We start from the raw sequence: 23,045 nt of genomic DNA, 5'->3' as shown, positions 1-23,045 counted from the left end.
TTCAAGAAGCAATCAGTCATTTGTAAAACCAGAATGATCTAACAATGTTCATAAATGGATATTTATTAGTTTTGTATTTTTTATAGTACAGGTATTGTACAGAATGTGTGATCCATCTCGACCACTATGTTTCAGTATAATTACTATATTATAACATGCAGAAGAATCACTGGGGGAAATGACTGATTCTCCTTTAAAGCATTGCGAAGGCTATGATTAAAACTGTACAGAAATACTAAATTATAATAATAAATTCATAATTTTTTCACACATCTTGATTGAACTTTGATATATGATGATATGCTGATACTAAACTGATAAAATGGACATAGTAATGTTCTTAAAGCTTAACAGTTATTGAGTGTGTGGAGTAAAAAATAAGTATGATTATTCAGATTATAAAACACACTGTGGCTCTCATTTCAAGAACGCCCCCCCCCCCCCAAACACACACACACACACACTCTCTGTCATCAGGTTGTGTAATCACTAGGGAATTTAGCCCATATCAAAAAAAAAAAAAAAAGCAAATCTCTGTAGTGAAGGAGAGCGTTTCTTGATTATGCCTTTACCTGCAGCTTATGATCTTTCCCAGTCCTTTCATTTTACATCCTCCTCCTTTATTATGTCTGATTGAATCCACTTTAGAGTAAATAATGCCATCCTACTGCAGAGATTTAAATATTGATCAATATTAGCAGTAATGACACATTGAATTATTGTAGAGAAAACTCTGCAAATATTTAGAAAGCTCTCTGTCTGTGTGTGTGCCTCTCTCTCTCTCTCTCGCTCTCTCTCTCTCTCTCTCTCTCTCTCTCAGATTCCTAATGAGGGGTCTCTGGCTCTAGTGGTTACTCTGATTGTGCTGCAGGGTGTAACAGGAATCTCGTTTGGATTGGTCATCTCCTCTGCCATTGATGATGAGCAATCTGCCAATCAGGCAGCTCTGGGCATCTTCTACCCTAACCTCATCATCAGCGGTGGGACCCCTAATCTCCAACACATTACATTACACTTTGTTACATGGGATTACATTAAATTAAACTGGAATCCAATACATTGCACTAAATTGTGTTACACTACATAACACAGAAGTACACTGCATTATATTTAAGTACACTACATTACAGTACACTACACTACACAATCACTGGGCTGTAATTCCTTACTGTGGCTGTAATTTAAGGAAAAAATATAGTGAATTGCGAGAGGTCTGTAGGGAGAAAAGCTGACCAATAGTAATGAGATTGAATGGAAGAATAGAGAGTGATAGATGAGAGAGAGGAAGGGTGTCTGAAGGGAAATACACTATGGTAATTACTGAGACAGACAAGTGGACTTTATCTCAGAGGTCCTGACCCCAATTATCAAGTTCTTACCTACCAACACACAAATTCAGGAATGTTTTTAATTTTTTGCATATATTTCAACATCACATACATCTCTTATCTATTTTGCTATACTGTCCAAAAATGTATAGACACTCTGGCACCTATAACAATCAGTGAATTCAACTTCTTACAGTGGCCCCATTGTGGATACAGATGTTAAACTGGTTTTATAAAATATGTAGCTCCTCTAGAAGCAAGGCAAGGCTATTGTAATACCCGTCTTATGCAAATGTTGTTCAAAGTGCTTTAAAAATTAGTACAAAAATGAGAGAAAATAAAAATAAAAATTTTTGAAACGTAGTAATGTCAAATTAAGACTATAAATAGCAATAAAATGCATATATAGATTATATAAAATAAGATTATATAGAATATATATATATATATATATATATATAATAAAAATAAGAATAGATGGGAATAGTGTTCGAAACTGAGCTGAAATAAAAACTATTTTAGTGTGTGTGTGTAGAAAGGTGTCTATTGAAGGGGCTGTTTGTTCAACAATTGATTTCATTTAAGAGCAGCGTAGTGGCTGAATGCTACTTCTCTTTGCTTAGTATTCACCCATGGCAGGACTAAATGGCTAGTTCCTAGAGATCTGCGACTTCTGCTCGGTTTATACCACTGCAGTATATCATGAAGAGAGACCAGTCCTATATAGATCAATAAATATTCTGGGAAATCAACTCTATAACACACTGTAATAATGCTGGGGGGTGTGTCCGAGTGGTCACGGAGCAAGGGACGGAGGTATATGCAGGAGACTTTATTAATAATACACAAAAGGTAACTAGACAGAGGCAAGCTATCACTAAACACAAAACAAGGCTAAATGCTAAACACAAAACAACGCTAAACGCTAGGGTGACCAGACGTCCTCTTTTACCCTGACATGTCCTCTTTTTTAGACTTAAAAAAATGTCCGGGCGGAATTTCACAAACATCCAGGATTTTGTTTTTCTAGAGCTTACATAGAATTTGGAGAAGCGTTTCGTTCACAAACTAGTCCCGCCTTCCCCTACTCCAATTGGTTCGCTTGAGTGAAAGGGGCCGTGGTGAAGTAGCATAAAATCTTCTGATTCCCATGTTTTGTGTAGCAAATAAAGGACCTAAAAGCACACATAGGTTCAGCTAAGCATACAACGGCAGCGAGGGGAGAGAGCTCATCAACCCACCCCCAACCGAGACGTGTCCTCTTTTTCACCATCACGGATCTGGTCACCCTACTAAACGCTAAACACAAAACAAGGCTAAATGCTAAACAAGGCTAAACGCTAAACACTAAACAAGGAATCTAAACATTAAACAAGGCCAAATATTAAACAAGGACTATACAGAACAAAGGGAGTAAACACAAAGCAGGGCTAAACACAGAGCGAGGCTAAGGAACAGAGACATCAAACATACATACATACATACATACATAAACTGGAAACATAAGAAATGTTTATGCATCCAACTTTAGTTCTGTAGCAAAGAAAAGTATTATTAATACTAGGCACAATGAGTCTGAGATATGTTCTAAAACTCAAGACTGGGTCTTTGGCTCAAGAGAAACCTTTCTCTGGATTCAGCCAAGCAAGCATTGGTTAGATATTCAGGAGCTGAACAGAAAGCCTAATGTGTCAGTAAAAACATCTTGTTTTTATTTCTTTCCTGTGATCTTTCTCTCTCTCTCTCTCTCTCTCTCTCTCTCTCTCTCTCTCTCTCTCTCTCTCTAGGTGTTATTTGGCCGGTGGAGTGTATTCCATACCCTCTGAGATATCTGAGTCTGGTGCTGCCTCAAACGTACGCTTCTGAGGCCCTACGCTGCATTATGTACCGAGGTGAATTACACACACAGACACACACACACACACACACACACACTCTCTGAGCTATGGTGCACCCTCCTGCATCCTGTTTAGGGGTAATTTTATACTCTATCAAACACACACACACACACACACACACACACCATTGATACAGAAGGCAAATGCACACAAACACACACACATACTCTCTCTCGTTTTCTCACACACACACATACGTTTTCCATGACAGTCTCATGTTGCAGCAAACTACAAAGGCACCCAACACTCCAGTCTGCAACCATACATGCTCTTTTTTTCTCTCTCACTATTTCTCTCTCTCTCTCTCTCTCTCTCTCTCTATTTTTTAACCAAAATTGGTAAAGGAGTGAAATGTGTAAAGTTTCACCATATTTTGCCGTTTAATTGAAGTTATGTAATAACATAATTTTGGAGTAGGACCACGCCCGAATTCCTCCCCTCAGCCCTACATATACACTGCACAATCAAACAAACTTGCACTTTGCTCAGGAGATGAACTTCGACTTGACTGCTTCGCAATATGAGCTTGCTCCTCCGCTCTGGGTTAGTTATTCCCCATATTTGCCTCATATTTGGGGCTGCGTTCGGCCGTTGCTCCAACTGCTCTAAACTCTACATTGCGTTCTGATCTCTCCTGCTCCGCAAACACTCTCTCCTGCTTCTCCTCCTTCCACTGCAGCCGGCCTCCAAAGTGAACCCCTGCATCTGCCCCTGATGCTCAGAGCCTCTCCTTACCTCCTCCTCCAGCTTAACTGCTTTATCACTGCTCCGAATGCTAAAAGTTCTGCAGCACAAACCTGGCTTCTCCTGCCTCTCCTCCCACTATGACTAGGGTCCAGAGTGAAACACCACCTCTATCTCCACTGCTGCCTCATGTTTGGGGAATGTGTTCAGCTGCTGTAATGCCTGCTTCTCCACTGCTACAAGCTTTGAAGCACACAGACTGTTCTCCTGCTTCTCTTCTTGCTGTGACCTGCATGAAATCCCGCCTCTACCTCCTGCAGCCTCAAGCCTCCTATTTCCTCTTCTCCGGCTGAACAGCCACAGTGTTCCAGTAAAGTGCCCCGAAAGTACGCCATCCCCTTTGCTCATTCAGCTAACGAAAGGAGCTGAATGAGTCTCTTGCCTCCACTGCCAGTGTACGGACATCCTGCGCAGCAATGGTTATGTCTGAGCTGGTTCAACTACTGTGCTTGACAAAATAATGACTTTTGAAAATATTGCAACAGAAAGCAAGCAGGACGTTTAAGCCTGAATTCGGAATCAGCACCTTCTTTCCTCAGAACACGAACTTGATAGACCGCATTGCACACATTTAGTCACAGACCCTCTTCTGCTTTTACTGTTTGCTCTTTCCATTTCTCTCCTTCTGTCTCTACTCATCATCCCACCCCCTCCTTTTCTCCTCCTCAGTCCTTCTGTCTCTATTCATCATCCCACCCCTCCCTTCATCATCCCACCCTCTACCCCTGTGGCAGCCGCCACTCCATGCCTCAAACTTTCTAGCTCACACAGGTGCTTCTGCGGGCCTACCTCCGCACTCGACACCTCGCTTCATGGCTTCCTTGTTGTCAATTCACTCTCATCTCATCATCCCAACCCTTCCCTTTTTTGGCTACACCACTCCCAGCCTCTTAACTTGAATGCTTTTGTGTTTTGTGGTATGTTCGTCCTAACCCCTTCACTTTGCGGCTGTGCCAAACCCAGCCTCTAACTTTACAAATATCATTTTCTCTTTTCAAGTGCTGCTGTGGACCCTCATCCAAACCCTTTGCTGCTGCGCTGCTCCAACCCTCCAGCTTCCAGCCCATTTTCTCTCTTTTCAGGTGCTGCTTTCGACCGTCATCCCAACCCCACCCCTCTGTTGCTGTGCTGCTCCCACTCTACAGCTTTCTAGCCAAAGCTCTGTTGCTGTGGACCTTCATCCCACCTCTGCTCCAATTTTTTCTGCTGCGCTACTCCCAGTCTTTCCAGCTTATCTTCTTTTCAGGTGTTGCCATGGACCTTCATCCTAATACCCTTCCATTTGCAGCTGTCCCACACCTTGCCTCTTCCTTTACAGCCCATCCTCTCTTGTACTGCGGACCTTCGTACTGACCACTCACTTTGCGGCCACACCACCACCTGCCTCCAACTTTTCAGCTTGTGCTCTGTCCTCAGAAGCTGATGTGGAACATTGTTCTTATGCCCTTTACTACCAAGCAGTGCCCTGGGTCTACTGTAAGGCTCGCCTACTGTCCTGCTGTGGATCTTTGTTCCTGCCTCTCTCCTTGCCAGCTACGCTGCTCCCAGCCCTAGCTTTGCAGCTCATGCTTTCACCTACCACAGACTTTCGGCCCAACCTCTCACGTTTGCGGCTATGCCGACCACTATTTTTACAGCCCTCACTCTATCCTCAGGTACTGCTGTGGACCTTTGTCCCATCTTCTCTTCTTAGGAGCCATGCTGCTCCCACTTTCTCACTTTCCACCTGTCTCTCCTCTCGTACCTGCTTTTCGATTATCTTAGCTGTCTTCAGACCAACTCTAATGACTCTATTGCATTGTGCAACCACTAACCCTGCTGCGGCGATTGGGGGACTTCAATTACCAGTCACACCGTCCCCCTTCATGCTAGAATTTCTCATCATCATAATCAGTAAAGGACGTTTAATTTATTCAACCTAATGCTATTCCTCTATCATCTCACGTGGTGCTCAGTCATGCACCAGTTTATTAAAGGCAGTTAATTTATGGACTCACTAACCCCTTTTCACTCATCTACTCACGATCCAGGACACCAACCAAACTACTTCTCAATCTGACCATTCTGTAGCACTTAAAGTCTAGCATTCCTGTCAATTTTAGGATACGTCTTCATACACATTAATAAGCCACCCTGAACTCCTTCCACTGAACTACCAACCTGAACACCTCCCCATTTCAGCCCTTATGGGCATGGTCTGTACTAGCAAAATGACTGTCTTATTTTCACTTAATTTCTAACAGTAATCTCTGGTATATAGGTTTATAGGTATGTAATGTAAAATTACAGATTTATTACTACTCTTTCTTGTATTTCTACTTCTGTGCACTTTTTAAATTTGTTATTCTTCAGTCATATTTTCACACAGGATGGTGTGACAGGATGGTGGATTTTCTTTTGAGTCTTGCTTCCTCTCAAGGTTTCTTCTTCTGAGGTTCCTTACTCTTCTGAGGGACTTTTTCAATGCTCATTTGTGTTAAGCTGCTTTTTGAAGATATTTGTTGTAAAAAGTGCTTTACAAATAAAATTAAACAGATAATGCCCTTTTTCTCCAGGTTGGGGTCTCTCTCGCATGATGGTGTGGCGTGGATTTGCTGTGACTATTGGCTGGAACATGTTCTTCCTCATCTTGGCCACTGTTATCCTAAAGCTGAGAACATGATGGAGCTCAGGTCAGGGAAGATATTTCAGGTCAGGAGAGAGAAAAAACAAGCCTCTGTCTCTTTGAGTTTGAATGGAAGTCAACTGTAGAGAGGATAAATGTCATCTAGGGCTACCAATCCTAGTGCTCATCTCACTACCAAACAGACAGCCACGTCTGAGTAGCCAATCGGGTCCTTTTTTCACAAGGACCTGTGCCAAAAACCTCAGGGAACCCCTCATCATTGAGCCCCTCTCTCGCCAATCATCAGCATTCCGCAATGGAACAAGTGTCATGTCTTTGTGAAGTTATTGCCACTGATTGTTGTGATATATTTGAGGATTATGTTCTAATCATAAGATCTGAGGGAGGATCTGAAGATCAGATGGACAAAATCAACTGCACAACAGGGATACATTTATTTCCTCTTAGAGGAAACAGGGGTCAGAGTTCACTGGGAGCTGCTCTCTCATATCTCTTAATCCCAGTCCTGAATTCATCTGTTTGCACATTCCCTCAGAATCTCCTGGAAGTACATTTTTTAAATCCATGAATAATCCATGAATTTCTGCCTTTTTGAGTCTTTTGTGTGAATGTAGAGCTACACTGTGTCCAACAGTCCAACAGTTGACACCCCCTATTACTATTAAATTCAGCACACATTTATGATGGAAAATAAAAATGAAACAAACTGTGATGTCCTGGAGAATGGAGCCTGTAGTCACCATGGTCAGTGCCATATGTTGGCTAAAGTATATGTCTGCTGGAATTCTTTTCTATCACTCTAATCCTGTCATATTTTACCTTTAGGTCTCGGGTTTGTGTGCTTGTTTAAGAGGTCCACAAATGTGTGAAATGAAAAACCAAACCCAGCTAAAACCGATAAATTCTGTCCCAAAAAAAGCCATATATTTAATGCAAAGAATCATTAATTCGACAACAGACCTGAGCCTAATATTATATGTTAAAAATTTTGTAGGGCTTATAGCCGTGTAGCAGACCATGTGTGAATGCCTATATCTGTGCCTGTTAACCCCCCGATAGAGGGGATTAGCCAATAATTGCTCAAAAATTAATATCTGAGTTTAGTTATGTTGAATTAATGATCTACTCAGTTGGTCAATTCATTGTCTTTATGTTTAACCATGTATTTTAATTGCCTTTTTCCTGCACCTCCCGATGCTGGGCAGAGGGGGCGCTATATTGCCTATAGCCAGAATGCCTGTTGAAAGGAAGGTCCAGTCCAAATTTTTTTTTCTTTTTTTTCTTTTTTAATATATAATAAATTCTGTTTTTTAAAAAGACTTCCAAGATGAAGTCATGCACCAAGGAACATGAACTGAAAAAAAATGTTGTCAATGTCCAAAGAAATACATGTATGTCCATTATTTTTATTTTTTCATTTGATCTCATCAGCTACTGAACAATTCACAATAGAAGGTCAAGTAGAAATGGTCAAACCTGGCCTAAAATAAAAACACTTTCATTAAATTTGCTTCAAAATTTTAGAACAAAATTACAATTAGGCAGATTTTCAGACAACTTTGAGATATGTGTTTATATATACACATACATCCAATGTGTGTGTGTGTGTGTGTGTGTGTGTGTGTGTGTTTTATGTTTACATTGCATGTATATAGCAGGTCCGGGCCCCCACTTGCAATCACTATGTACTGAAAAATTGTATGAATTTTTTAAAAATTTGAATATGGTGTTATGCCGCACTGAAATGAAAGAAAGTAATGCATGAATACTGTGGTCTGTTAGTGCAGACAATACCAGCATTGTGATTTTGGAGGCATTTGTGACCATTTGCACAAACTCCAAACAGTACTGTATTATTATACTGTTAAGTTTCAAGCAAAAAGTCATCATTGTCATATCAAAACCTCTCTTTTTAGTTTCTTTGAAAAAGCTCTGACCTAACAAAAGAGGTAAAAAATAACGAAAATCTTATTGTTGACTCACAGCACTGAGTAAAAGTCAGAGTTCTGTTTTTAAGCAAAACAAAAAGTAATCACTGTGTCTTTATTACCTTGCCTTTATTACACTATCCATTGTTTGTGGTTTGTTTGTTTTTACTGAAATGATTAGGGATCTCTTTCCACACCTACAATGTTCAGTCTTAGAAGTTGTTTCACTTTCTGTTTCTCACAATTCCACTGTGCTCAGTGCTGAAGCCTCTTGAATGTGCAACACTGGCAGTTTCTTTGGTTGATTTGTAAATGCTCTTCTGTGTTGTCTGTTTGCTTTTCTTTGTAGAAGCACCCCATCCTTTTAGACCCATAACACTGAGCTGTCGCCTCACAATGTGAAACCCAAACATTGGTACATATTGATTTTTTTCCCATCTCTGCAAAATGAGCACTATTGTCAACTAGGCCAGGAGTAGTTAGAATCACATTTTCTTTAAAGCTTTTTTTGAGCCCATATTATGCACATTTTAATACATCTCTCCCCTCAGAATTTATTTTCATGGGCATTATGAATGGGAATATACTACTTATATGGTGGCCTCTGAGTTTTGCACAGTACTATACACATGTTAAGAATATTTTCCTCTTCTAATAAGTTGCCATTTTAGAGATGTTTTTTAAGACAGTGATGGTATATTGAAGATATTTAAAGTTAAATGCTAGCTATGGAGGACTTTGGTGACCAGTGTTAATTGCTATTGAAGAACTTTGGGAAAAGTTTATTATATGTATACGGATTTCTTGCCTATGAACTCGGATGGACTCAGGTTGTTTTCCCATGATTCTTGTCTGCAATATTTACTCATTGTCTTTTGATTTTTTATATTTGCGTTGTTTCTTTTTTTTGTCTTTATTTTGGGAACACTTGTGCTATGTGAAATCCCGTGTTGTTGTTAACAAGATAAATTGTCATGTAATACTAAATTGCATATAAAACCTATTAGATTATCCCTTGTGTAGTCCACTAAGGTATTGATTTTTCACTGTGCCTCCATTGGGAGTCAGGCTGGTGTTTACAAAGTATCAGAGAGTATGTTTCCTAATTCGAAGTCAATCTGAATGTCAGGCCCTGATTTTTCTAGATTTGCACTTTCACACATGTAGCGTACACCCTAAGACCTTTTGTGTCAGATACATTCTCACAGCTGGAAATGTTTCGCATGGTTTACGTATGTGGCGGCACTATAAGGTGCGTGCAGGAAGCCAGGCATGAATTCTCTGTGAAATCTCTGGAACATTAGCGGCTCTGTTCACACATGGGCTCACACAGACACCATCCAGTCTTTTTTATAGGGGGCTGACGGAATAAAGTCTGGGCAATATCTGGTACAACTATTATGGTTTTTTTGTGTTCACACACATAGCTCTTCTGGGTAATGTCCAGAAAGGTTCTGGGATACCGTGCATGTGTGAAAGGTGCATGGAAAATTGTTATTAAAGAAAGCCATTTTTCCCATAGCAAAATTAACTAAGAGTATTTCTTTAAGTCATTACTTATTTGTTATATGTCTTTCTATAAATTGCAGTCAACATGTAGTCCCTGAATGAGCCAGTTATGCTCCATTGAGCTGGTCCCCCCTCATGGGTGCATTCATGTATAAAATAGGTTTCGTAGCCTTCAAAATCTCTGATACAGCCAGGTTTGTCAGTATAATGGCTGTTTCATAACACAAAGAAGAACCATTGCATTGAATGATTGCTGCTTTAAATGTGAACTAAAATGCTCAGGGATCAGTGTTTTAGACACATACAGTCACTTTTGTTGAGTACTGGGTCACTACTAAGGGCACTATGTGACAAAAAATCATAAACTACTCCTGTAAACACTTTCACAAAATGGCTGATCCTGACCCTCTGCATTCTCTGTCTAGGAAATTATCTCCAGCCGTCATAGACATGTCTTTCTGAACAATAAATTTCTCTCTCTCTCTCTCTCTCTCTCTCTCTCTCTCTCTCTCTCTCTCTCTCTCTCTCTATGGTAGCCATCACAGCCTTGGGCTTTACTAAGATAGGTAATAAGTAATAATAGTCAAATTAAACCCCATTTTATTAGGTGGATTGACTGTGTGAAATTGTCTGTAGATATGAGAGTGATTGCATTAGTGTGATGCCCTGGTGATCTTTCCAGAGTGTGTTCCTGCCTTGCTCCAATGATTCCAGTTTGGCTCCAGATCCATCATGACCCTCAACAGGGTGTTACAGAATATGAACGAATGAATGAAATGGTGATGAATTGCCGTAATTTAAACACAGCAGCTGTCCCTTACAGTGTGTGAAAATTCAAACGAACCAATAGAAACGCTCCAAAATTAATTAGAAAAATATATTTTTACATTGACTTCTATTGAAAGTTAAGAAGGTTTTTTTCCTTCTCCTATAAATGTATTATTTTAGAGATATATATTTTTCATTGGATGGTAATATAGCAATAATATATATAAACCAAAATACTCTCAGTGGAATAACTCCACTAATCTCAGTGTTAGGTGTCATTATGAATTTTGAATCATGCCTATGTGTGTGTTTTTATGTAGGTGTATATACTGTATATTTACATACAGGCAAAAATGAGTTTGGGATTGGAGAGTCACTGCTTCAGTCCCTTTTACTGAAGGAACATGTGGATAAATGAGAGAAGTGTGCTTTCCCCTCCCTCAACATCCATGGCTGAAGAGCCCTTGAGCAAGGCACCTAACCCACAACTGCTCCCCAGGAGCTGTGGATGAAATGGCTGCAAACTCCAAACAGGTGTGTGTTCACTGTACCCTGGGTGTGTGAAGGATTAAATGCAGGGTCTCAGCCTCCACAACAGGACTGGTGAAGCATCTGTTCTTCTTCCCATTCACTCAGTTCTCTGATGCTTGGATCTAGGCTCAGGAACATTATGTATAGTAGCATATTCCAGGTTGACAATGCCAAAATTTGTTGGGCTCAAACCGTTAAAGGGTGCATGAGGAATGACTTTCACACCACTAAAGGTCTTTTCAGAATAGAATAGAACAGCTTTTTATTGTCAGATACAAAGATATACAAGTACAACATTGTAGCTAAATTACCTTTTTGATGTGCTGGAGAAGATTTGATGGAGCGGTTTGACTCTCTTTGTCAATATAAGATCTCAGGTTGTTTGCCATGGATAATGTGTGATATTTATTTATTTATTTTATTATTATTATAATTTTTTTTTTTTTTTGCAAAAATATCCATAAATTCTTTTGCAATCCTGAATACCAGGGTAGCTAGCACCCTTCATACGGCAATGCTTCTACACTGTAACGCCCCATTAATAGCCTATTCTTCCTCCAGGATATTTCTGTATTTGCGCTTCAAATTGACATGTTTAAAGAGTCTCATTGGGTTTTGTTGTCACAAGAGTCCTGCTCTTTTTAATGCAGGTCAGCCACCTCAACAGAAACATTAATGGCTAATCTGAGGTTGATCATGTGTACGTCCTGTGGTATTTTGTTGCTCTGTTCTGTAAGACTTTGCATTTCTCAAAGCCACTTTTCATAAAGCTACTCAGAGTGGGAGTGCTGATTTGGGGTCAGATTTTGTACATTAAAAATTTGTATCTCCATCACAGCAACTTTACAAGAGAAGAGGAAATAAAACTTCTTAAGTTTGACTGGAAATTTAAGCAAAAAGATATTATTTCAAGTAATTTTAAAGCATTTCAATTGGCACATTCATCATTGAAATTGTACACAATGTGAAATATGGTCTAAAAACAAACAAAAATGGAGAACAATGATAAATTGCCTTTGCATGTAGCCACAGGCAAAAATTATGCCATGTTGGATTATTATAGCTGGAGCACAACTCATTCTAAATGTATTGGATAGAGCTATGTTAGTCTAGAGAACACTCCACAGACTAATGTCATGGGTTTTTACCCCTCTTGCTGTCACTGGGTACTTCATTGTTGTATTATGCTGCATCCGCATGCTTATTGGAAAGTTGTATATGGTTAATTGGTACACTCCATTTGGGTGTTTGTTGGAAGATCTCCCCAGCACATACACAAAAATTAGTGGAGATCAGTGATAAAGTTGTCCACAAGCAACAACTTCAGCAAAATGATTTAACAGTAATCAGCTTCAGTCAAGTACTGGATTGTACAGAATACATCATTAAAAACACAAGATTCATGGGCAACTTTAACTTTTTGTCCGACACAAAATTCTTGTTATGCAGTACAGTACTCAACACATATATCAAAGCCACAGTTCATATGGCTAGTTGTTGCTGTTAAAAAGAGAATAATCAGATAAGGAGTGTAAATGAGGTTAGTGATATAGAGCTGAGAGCAAACAAGAGAAAAACAGGAGGAAGATCAAAGAGAAGTCAAAGAAAGAACACAGCTTGCTAAAGCAGGTTAGCCGCAACAAACCAGTCTCGTCTGTCAGAACATGAAATTGTTTTTGGAACGACATTGGCCAGTTGTGTGGGGTGTTCTGTGCAGCTCTATGTAGAATAGTGTGTAACATTTGATCTATATGCAATAAAGTGGTATTGCAGATATATATCTTATGCTATCTGATCTAATAATATTAGCATGCTAGCCACTTGAAATGTAGCCAACACTAGAGTGCACACTTCTTATCATAGTGCTGCAAAAAATGAAAACGTATCTATGGAATAGCTTTGAAAACTCTGGCTTGAACATGGGTTCATCCAATATTCTTCTAAGTCACGTGTCCCGCTTTGGACGTTTGCTGAACCTGATGGCAGTCAGCCAGAAAAACACTTCTGATGTCATGAACTGATGATAAGTTCTGGATGGCAAACATCACTTCTACTCATCCCAAGTTGGATAGAGTTCAATCACTTCAGAGTACACTGTTCCACTGCTTCATTCTCCTGTGTTTCATATCCCTCTATCTGAAGCTTGATATTGGGCATGACTATAAGCCTATGTCCAGGTTCTCCTAAGTGGCCAAGTTCCTGTCATGCTTGTCTATGGAGATTCTACTGTTGCTCCTTAATGTAAGTAATTGAATTCCCCAACTATAAAGGCTGTCAACAAACCTTTGGAAACAGTGTGTGTACTTTTTAAGGAGGGTGATCTCTAACAGGAGGGTTGGGTGGCCTTCAGTTAAACATACATAACAAAACCTGATCAACCATGGTGTGGAGTGAGCTGCTACAGGCTTTGAATTACATCTCACCTCTGTGAAATTAAATTATACAACTCTATAAATAGCTTTATGTTTTATCAGTGTGAAAGCCGGAGCTGCTTCAAGACAAAGTTCACAATTATAATCAACAAACACTTTTTATAAAACATAGCAAATGTTTCCTCATCTTTTGTTAGCTCTCCAGTTTGTTTGTGTGCTGGAAACCGGACAAATCAATTTAAAAAAAAACAAAAAACAAAGCATAGCATGGAGTATTTTAAGACTATATTTTGACAAATTGCATTAAGGAAAGTGCTACAAAACTAAACAAATGGAGTTACAAATGGGTTTCTGTGGTAATTCAAACAGTGAATAAAAACTAACAGACAAGTTACACAACCATGTACAAACAACAGGCTTTATTTTCCCTCAAATATACCATTCAACCTTAAAAGACACAGAGCACAGAGCTGCGCTTCCCCACAATTGTAGACATTGCCTTTAAGAGAATCATGGCAGCACAGGTTCAGGAAGGATAATAATAATATTTATATTGTATGTGTGCAAACGTCTGGACACCCCTTATCAAATTATGTGTTTTGTTCATTTTAAAATATAAAAACTTGGACATGATTTAAGGAACGTTGATTCCCTATGTCACAGTTTATACAGTTTATACACAATTTAAGTCTCTAGCTGGCAGTAAGCATTACGCAGTGTGACCTTCATATTCATATTTGACTGATACTACAGTTCATTGTTCATCTTCATTTTTTAAATTAAAAATAAAAATAATTGAAAAACAAAATGTATATATATTTATCCAAGAACTCACAGAACATGTACAGCATGGAACGAGTATGTTTTCTTGTCTCTTCCAACTTCAGGACACACTACACATTCAGTCAACATATCACTGTCTGTAGTTACTGTTGCCATGGCAGCCTGACAACAGTACGAGGCCTGCTCCAAAACATGGGACTGTCCAGATATAAGTGTTAACCATGAGGGCAGTGCCACTATCACCTAATCCTATCCCACTCGTCTCTCTCTCTCTCTCTCTCTCTCTCTCTCTCTCTCTTTCTCTCTCTCTCTCTCTCAATGTCTGCTATTCTGCCAACCTCAGCTGTCAGTTTGAGGCAGCTGTTGCTATGTTTTTCACGTTATCACATCAGTAACAGTCCCAAAGTGACCCTTGACATGGAGCGAAATGCCTTTTGGCTCTTCGCTAGGGAAAACTGTGTGCTCATCCTACAGGGGGAGAATTAAAGGGGCCTTTCTTTCGTCCCAATGTAAAAGGCCTGATTGGAATGACTGTATTAAAGGGCCTACATTAATTAAAACACGATGAAATGTGATTTAGTGGGAAACCATTGAAAGATTCAATACGTACCATTTGCTTTCCGCACCATATTTGTACTCAGATTTTTCAATTAAAATAGCAAAAACTGATTTTTTGAATTCCTGATTGTTGTGATGTCACAAAACTACAGTTACATACAAGATATGGTCATTTGTGGATACCTGCACATCCAACATTTCTTGTACAAAATTTGGCCCAAAGCAGCACTGCCTACCGAGCCGGCTAAGAAGAGACATAAGAAGAGTGGGAAATTTTAGTTCAGCCATATTTCACAGAGAGAATTTAAATTGGCGCTACTACACCATCTGTTGTTTGTTCAGCCATATTTCACATAGTGTTGTCCCACCAACGAGGAACCAGAATTGGTTTCAGTTTGTGAACTAAATTTGCTACCGTTCGGCACGTTTCCACCGACATAAATTGGTTCACAAACCAGAAAAATTAGTTCTTAGCTGGAACCAAAAAGTGTAAGTGCTTCAGCGCGAACCATGGCAGAATAATAGGAAATAAGAAAGGAACACACTCCATTTGCATTGCGCATTGGCCAGTACCTTGACTCAGCTCGTCAAACGTTAATATTCAGTTTATATTGAATAAATAAGTAATTGTAATTCTTAAAATCAACAATATATTCTTGGTCTTCATTGGGCACAAAGCAGGAATACACCCCAGAGGGGGGCGCCAGTCCTTCACAGCATGACACACACACTTCTGAGTTGCCAATCCACCTACCAACATGTGTTTTTGGACCGTGGGAGGAAACCCACGCAGACACAGGGAGAACACACCAAACTCCTCACGGACATTCAGCCGGAGCGGTACTTGAACCCACAACCTCCAGGTCCCTGGAGCTGTGTAACTGCGACACTAACCTGCTGCGCCACCATACCATTCTTCTTTTTTCTTGTTACTTTAAAATTACAGTTTCAAAATCATTTTCTGACCTCTAATAGTGAGAACAGAGACTCTTGTTAATGCTACTCCAGGCTCAGCACTGCAGAAATTGCACTATGTATCTTTTGGAGGATGGTAGGAAACCATGGCTCCCTCCCTTGCCCTCCCCTTTATTTTATGACAGTTCTGTAAAAATGAATTACACTCAAGAATTAAACTCTACCTAGTTTTCCTTTAACTTGGAACTGTAAGCATCTGAGTGCATTCAGCAATAACAGCAGTTAGTGAATCAGATACTGATGTTGGATGAATAGTTTTGGGTCACAAATACTGTGCCAACTCATTCCATAGGAATTGAAATAAAATGTAATAACATTTTGTAAGAGAAATTTTAGAGGCATTAAATTCTTCACATGTCTGGTGTCTATTACCAGCAATTCTCAGTACATTTCTCTAGAACAGAGCACTGGTTATCTTTCTCTCTCCCACGTTTATTGAAACTTGAACTAGATCATAGAGCGTTATACTGTGAAGTCATAACGCACGCTTGTGGGAAAGATCAAAGGCTTGTGGAGTGTCACAGAACCTGGAACTAAGCTAAATTAGAACTCTGGATTCATTTGTCATTCTCATGCTCTCAGATCAGAGATAAAAACATTCATACTACATTTAGAGACACCCCTTATAAGGAATGACTTCAGCTGCTTTAAGTTACACCCACTGTGGTCACCATTATCCATTATCAGTGCCAAGCATCAGCTAGAGGGGTATAAAAGCCCTTAATATTGAGCTGTGTCGTAAATGCCACATCAGTTGGAGTGTCATTTGTGATCTAAAATTATATTCCAAAATCAGAACCTGTACTCACTAATGCTTTCATGGCTGAATGCCATCAAATCCATATAGCAGTGTTCCATCATTTAAGAAGCTTGATTCCTAATAAAAAAAAAAGTGTGTGTGTTTGGGGGGTGTGTGTGTGTGTGTGTGTGTGTGAACATTAGTAAGGTCAGGTTCTGGTGTTGAACATGTAATTCTAGAACTAATCTAATTCTAAAAGTAATGAATGTAGCTATAGCTCTTCAAAGAGCACAGATCCATTGTTTCACAGCTCAGTGTGGGAAGGTTTAATGCCCTTTTTTGACACTTACTTGAGAAGATTTTCCAAAGTGTCCCATATTATATGGGGATTATACAATGCAGAGAAGTTGGGATGCTCTAAATGAATACAATACAATAACATTTTTTGTGCTATTTAGGTTTCAGTTATTTGCACATCGTCACATTGTGTTTTTTAATCAACATTTCGCACAATGACCCAACTTTTTGTGGAAATGGTTGTACAAGCAAAATATTATTTCAATGTATTATATTCAGCACATTAATTATCCTACATTGCACAATATAGTAACTAATAACTGTTAAGCTGATATGAATATTATCATGTCTATACCTGTTTTGTTCATTTGTTTTGTGTTTTTGCTACATTTCTGTGTTATTTTCTCCTTATATCTGACCTGTTCCTGTTATTCTATTGTTCTGTGTCAGTTTTTCACTGTGTGCTTAGTGTTTCCTCCTGTGCAAGTGTTTTTGTTGTTTGCTTTAGCACTTGTCGGGTTGTTGCTCCTCTCCTCTCATGCCTGTCATCATTTGGATTTGAAAATAAGGGAAATTTTCTGAAACACTTCTAGTTATAAATCTCTTTTGCCCTCCATGTGATACACTAATATCAGCATGGTATTTTTTTTACAAAATACATGACTCTGGCTACTATTCATTCATTGTCTGTAACCACTTATCCAGTTCAGGGTCCCGGTGGGTCCGGAGCACACCCAGAATTACTGGGCGCAAGGCAGGAACTCACCCTGGAGGAGGCACCAGTCCTTCACAGGACGAGACACATTCAGTCGCACATTCACTCTCACCTATAGACACTTTTTGAGTCGCCAATCTTGTCTGTTTCACTTGTCAGTAAGTATTTATTTACTGTTTGAGTTGCCACAGAAACCTCTTTGTAACTCCAATTCTTTTGTTTTGTAGCACTTTTGGCCTTTGTTTCATGCAGTTAGCAATCTTCTGAATTTTGAGCGGGTTCCCACCTAAATAATTTGAAACCGCAAAAATAAGTCAATTTTACCCACCTAGGGAGCAGAAATTAATCAATATACTTTTTTTTAATGATTTTTAATGTTTTACCATTTTTCACCATTTTACATTTACCAGAGAGAGAGGAAACATATCTGACTGAGTCATTAACTTTTAATTGTTTACTGACACCGGGGCAGGGCAGCACAGTGGCGCAGCAGGTAGTGTCACAGTCACACAGCTCCGGGGGCCTGGAGGTTGTGGGTTTGATTCCCGCTCCGGATGTCTGTCTGTGAGGAGTTGGTGTGTTTTCCCCGTGTCTGCGTGGGTTTCCTCCAGGTGTTCAGTTTCCTCCCACAGTCCAAAAACACATGTTGTTAGGTGGATTGGCGACTCAAGAGTGTCCGTGAGTGAATGTATGTGTGTTGCCCTGTGAAGGACTGGCGCCCCTCCAGGGTGTATACCCGCCTTGTGCCCAGTGATTCCGGGTTGACTCTGGACCCACCGTGACCCTGAACTGGATAAGTGGTTACAGATAATGAATGAATGAATGACACCAGGGCTTTGTAAACATATTAGACTGGTTTCCAACGTGCAAATAGACGGGAGAGCTAACAAAAGGTGAGAAAACATCTTCTGAATTTGATTAAAATTATTTATTTAATTATTTATTTAATAATTAATTAAATGGGAGGACAGCATGAGAAAATAAGGGAGCATTCTCTTATGTCTTTGTCAAATGTTGTGTTCTTTTTCTGTAGCTGTAGTGATGAAGTGCTAATTAGAAGTGAGAGTTTATCAACTAGTGCAAAAAGGTAGCACCTGGAGGTGTAATATATTGGGAATTTAATACTGAGGGTGGAATATATTGAGAGTTTTAATCATATGACATTTATTTACTGCAGTGTGCTCATCTGTGGATTTGTCATTGTGTTGACATTTGGGTGTATACTGGATAATGGGCCTGAATGCTATTGCGCTTTATGACAGTACATGGATTTATGGGATGTGTATCAGTTTACCTTAGCCATGGGGTTCATTTAGAGGTTTATTTTCTGTGTATCTGGACTCTCCTCAGCACAGAGATCATGCTGGCCTGTTATTCATCTCAGAGATTTAGAGCTTAGCAGTGTGGACATGTAGCCTAGCAGCAATCATCATGATGAATTTGACCCAAACGGTGGGTTGGGTTTGTTTTTTTAAGAGAATACAAATATTATATAACTATTCAGGCTGCATACATATTTAAAGGCAGCTATCAAGATTGAGTTAGTTTTTACATTTTTAGTAGAATAGTTTTAGAATACTTCCCCACTGTTTACCCATGGCTTAATTTAAGGTTACACTCACAGAAATACAGTCACTTAATAATAATAATAATAATAATAATGTTTTACTGATTATTACAGTCATAATTAAAAATTATTTACAGAGATTATCAGCTAAAATTGGAAATGCTGTTTTGAAATATTCAAATATTCTCACAAATGCATAGTTCAGATATCCTGCCCACTGGAAATTGGACTTTAATGACATCTAAGTGGATCTTGTGTTTTCTATGTTTACAGTAGGGGGGGGGGGGGGACTACTGACGTGCAGACTGACCAATTGAATGTTTACAGAGAAGGTTGTCGACCAATAACGGTAACTCTACAGTCAGACCGTCCAATCCGAAGATTTTAGGCTACTTCACCACGCCCCCTTCTCACTCAAGCGAACCAATCGGAGTAGGGGAGGGCGGGACTAGTTTGTGAACGAAACACTTCTCGAAATTCTACGTAAGCTCTAGAAAAACAAAATCCCGGACGTTTGTGAAATTCAGCCCGGACATTTTTTAAGTCTAAAAAAGACGACATGTCCGGGTAAAAGAGGACGTCTGGTCACCCTAAATAAAGTATTTATTATAAAATGTATTTATGTATGCTGCATTTATCTTTGTCAGCCATTTAAATGTAATTTACAAGTAGAAAAATAGGTATTTTCCAGCTTCTGACAACACAGCATCAAATCTTCACCCCTTCGTTGCTGGCCTGCAGCTCAAAGCCCCGTCTGTCAATGTGTCTGGATTGATTTAGGTTGTTTTAGGTAGTTGAACGCTTATTTGGCTCATGATACGACTCCTAGCATGTTAAAAAAAATACCACAACTTTTTATAAAATTAATGCCTAAAATATACTGATCAATACACATTCATTTATTATAACAAAGCTGAACTCGCTAAGCTTCACATTGAACTACATGGACCACAATGCATTTCAAAACAAATTCATGACGTATGCAGCTTTTTTCTCCGGTCACCGTAAACTACCTATCTCTACACAGAGAGAGAGAGAGAGAGAGAGAGAGAGCACGCTAGTGTGTTTATATCATTCCTGAGAGGGGGAGAGAGTGGACCTCTGCTGATAAGTCTTATTCGTACCTTTAACTTGTGATGTTAAATAATAAACCAGAGGCTATTTAACCCAACTCAGACACACAGATTAAGCGGCTTGTTTCTCTCGTTTATTTTATTCTGACATTTGAAAGAACTCTTCACAGCTTTGCCTTTGTTAGCAGCTTAGCTTGGTTAGCTTGCTTTAGTCTTATGTCTGAAGGGGTTTATTGTTTTCTTTGGTCGAGCTAACGGCTACATATCCAAATATTACATTTATGAACATGAACTAACGGCTTCGACCTCTTTCTACCGGGCTCCACTCTCAGAAACATCTCGAACAAACGGTGGATAAAAACAAAAGATAGGGAACACACTGTCACAACGTCTTTGTAAGTATCCAGATTTTTTTTGTATTTTAATGTATTGGAAAAATAGTATTTATGTGTAAAACCCACCTTATGTTGAGTTATTTTGCCACAAAGAGGGGTTTCTCAGTATTAACCTGGAGTATTGTCATTACTTGGCTGCTAACCATGCTTTCTCACACTGAGACAGTAATGACAAAGAAAATCGAAATTAAGATTGATACCAGCCGTCCTGTGTCTAAAGCAGGGCTGTGTTCGCTTTTCTTTATGTGATATTAGTGGATGGGTGTTTTTGTTGTATGAATGAATGTGTTTAATGTCTTTCTTCCTTCACACTATAAAACTAGGTGTCACTTTATATTAAACAGTGTCACCTTCTTCACGATTAAAAGGCCCACGCCTGGCGTTTACGTGTTTTGGTATTTACCTGGCATGAAGTCTTATGTACGACATTTGTGTGGTTAAGTTGTACACCAGAACACCATGATGTTTAAATTCAACGTAAGTATTTTTCAACTTATCTGTTTCCCTTAAAATTAAATATCTAAAGCTTTTAAGACTGCTGTATCGTCAGAACAAATATATCATTACAAAACTACGTCTTCTTTGTCGTTTCCTTTGTTGTGACACCATTGGTAAACAGCAGCTGCTCATTACATTGTCGAAATCTCATGATGGATGGATGGACATGTAGAAATCTTCAGAATTAGTTGGGGGTGGGGTGGATTGAGGGGTCTTGTTTGATTGATTTAGCTGCTCCTATTAGAAGTTTTAGATGTTTATTCCGAATCTTGAAAAGCTGCCATTTAGACAGTGTGCTGATATTTCAGTGAACTCAGTTCTGATTTCGTACCCTGTATTGTACCCGTATTCCTAAATAAGTCCTGGTCTTGCAGAGAAAGCCACCCTTATATCTTAAGCAGTAAGGGACAAGGTTTATTTGCTAATGGCTGAATAGGCATATACATATATTAAAAACGTGTGTTTTAAATATAGATTAGGAAACTTAGTATGTAAAGCTGTAAAAATGATTGGGGTTTCCGTGTCTATGATATGCACACATTGAAGTACCTTGACCTAGTGTATAGCCTACACAGAGTTGGATTTATGAGTGTGCCACTGCAAAGACATGACATAATATGGTTTATGTTACATTTGGAGAGCAAGGTTAACATGCTTTTTTTCTACTCTAGCCTTGCTTAAATTTCACCGTAATCAGTATTTTTCATGAATAATTCCCTCAAGTAAGGTTCATGGTAAAAAATATATTTTCCTCTGAAACAATACAAGTCTTTGCTCTTTAAGGCTGTTACAGTGGAAACCTGTTGATCCTGTCTTAAAGCACAGTGATTATGATTAAACACCACTTTAGATCACAAGTCAGAATAGATAAGTATGTTAATGTTTGGATATGTCTGTTTGTTTGCTCTCATTGCTCTTGTGTTAGGCTATTGTTTTGCTGAGTTTAAACCCCCGAGGTTGATTTGCATAGTTGGATAGCGTCGTCCAGGCCCAGCATCTGGCAGGCCGAATGGAGCTTTTGTCCTACTTTGACGTGATGATTTGAATCACTTTTGTTGACATCCTTAACCCCCCCTTCCCCTCAGGCCTTATGGATGGTCAGGAGTCCGCTTTGTGTGGCACCCTGCTTGAATAATTTATGTTCAACACCATTCGCCAGCCATTGACGTATTTACTGATTTTATACATTGGGGAGCTTGTTCTCTCTCTCTCTCTCTCTCTCTCTCTCTCTCTCTCTCTCTCTCTCTCTCTCTCTCTCTCTCTCTCTCTCACCTCCTCATATGGTCAAAAATTTTACATGCACACTTAGCATGACTTCTGAAATGAAAGGTTCTTATAACTGTGGTACCTTTTTTTTAAAGCACTGACAATTTGAAATATGTTCCCAGAAAAGCACATTTTTATAGTGACAATGATAAAATATGACATGTTTCTCAAAAGAAAAAGTGAGACCAACAATCTGCCACTGTATATCAGTGATATGTTTATTAATAGTGTAGATATTTTTTTAAAAAAAAAAACCTCCAATTAGACCAGTCAGAACAAATCAAATTCAATGAATGTTTGTTTTGTTTGTTGCTCAGTAAGGAGTTACATTCTAAGGGAGCCCTGCTGAAACACCTTTTTGTGCAGCCTCGAAGTTAATGGAGCTCCTTTTTCCTGATTAGGTCTAGCTTTGGCTGCAGAGTGCATTTGCTTGAGGAAAAGGGTGTGGAACATGCCTTTATAATGCAATCAAATA

The 23,045-nt window shown here is 39.2% G+C and overlaps 2 protein-coding genes across 4 annotated transcripts in view; both read left to right on the top strand.

Moving 5' to 3' along the window:
* Positions 1-10,013, top strand: part of abch1 (ATP-binding cassette, sub-family H, member 1) — a 43,175-nt gene extending 33,162 nt beyond the window's left edge. For both annotated transcript variants that reach the window (XM_066682633.1, XM_066682640.1), the window contains 3 exons: positions 821-980; positions 3,116-3,220; positions 6,526-10,013. In XM_066682633.1, the coding sequence (XP_066538730.1) occupies positions 821-980; positions 3,116-3,220; positions 6,526-6,632 (372 nt within the window). In that variant the 3' untranslated portion in view covers positions 6,633-10,013. The remainder of the gene's footprint in view (positions 1-820; positions 981-3,115; positions 3,221-6,525) is intronic.
* Positions 10,014-20,388: 10,375 nt separating this feature from the next.
* peli1b (pellino E3 ubiquitin protein ligase 1b) overlaps positions 20,389-23,045 on the top strand; it is a 51,453-nt gene continuing 48,796 nt past the window's right edge. For both annotated transcript variants that reach the window (XM_066672599.1, XM_066672590.1), the window contains exon 1: positions 20,389-20,806. The gene's annotated coding sequence lies outside the window, so the exon portion shown is untranslated. The remainder of the gene's footprint in view (positions 20,807-23,045) is intronic.

This window comes from Hoplias malabaricus, chromosome 1 (genome assembly GCF_029633855.1).
Source record: "Hoplias malabaricus isolate fHopMal1 chromosome 1, fHopMal1.hap1, whole genome shotgun sequence".
NCBI classification, from domain to species: Eukaryota; Metazoa; Chordata; class Actinopteri; order Characiformes; family Erythrinidae; genus Hoplias; species Hoplias malabaricus.
This window is presented reverse-complemented; position numbering and strand designations above follow the sequence as displayed.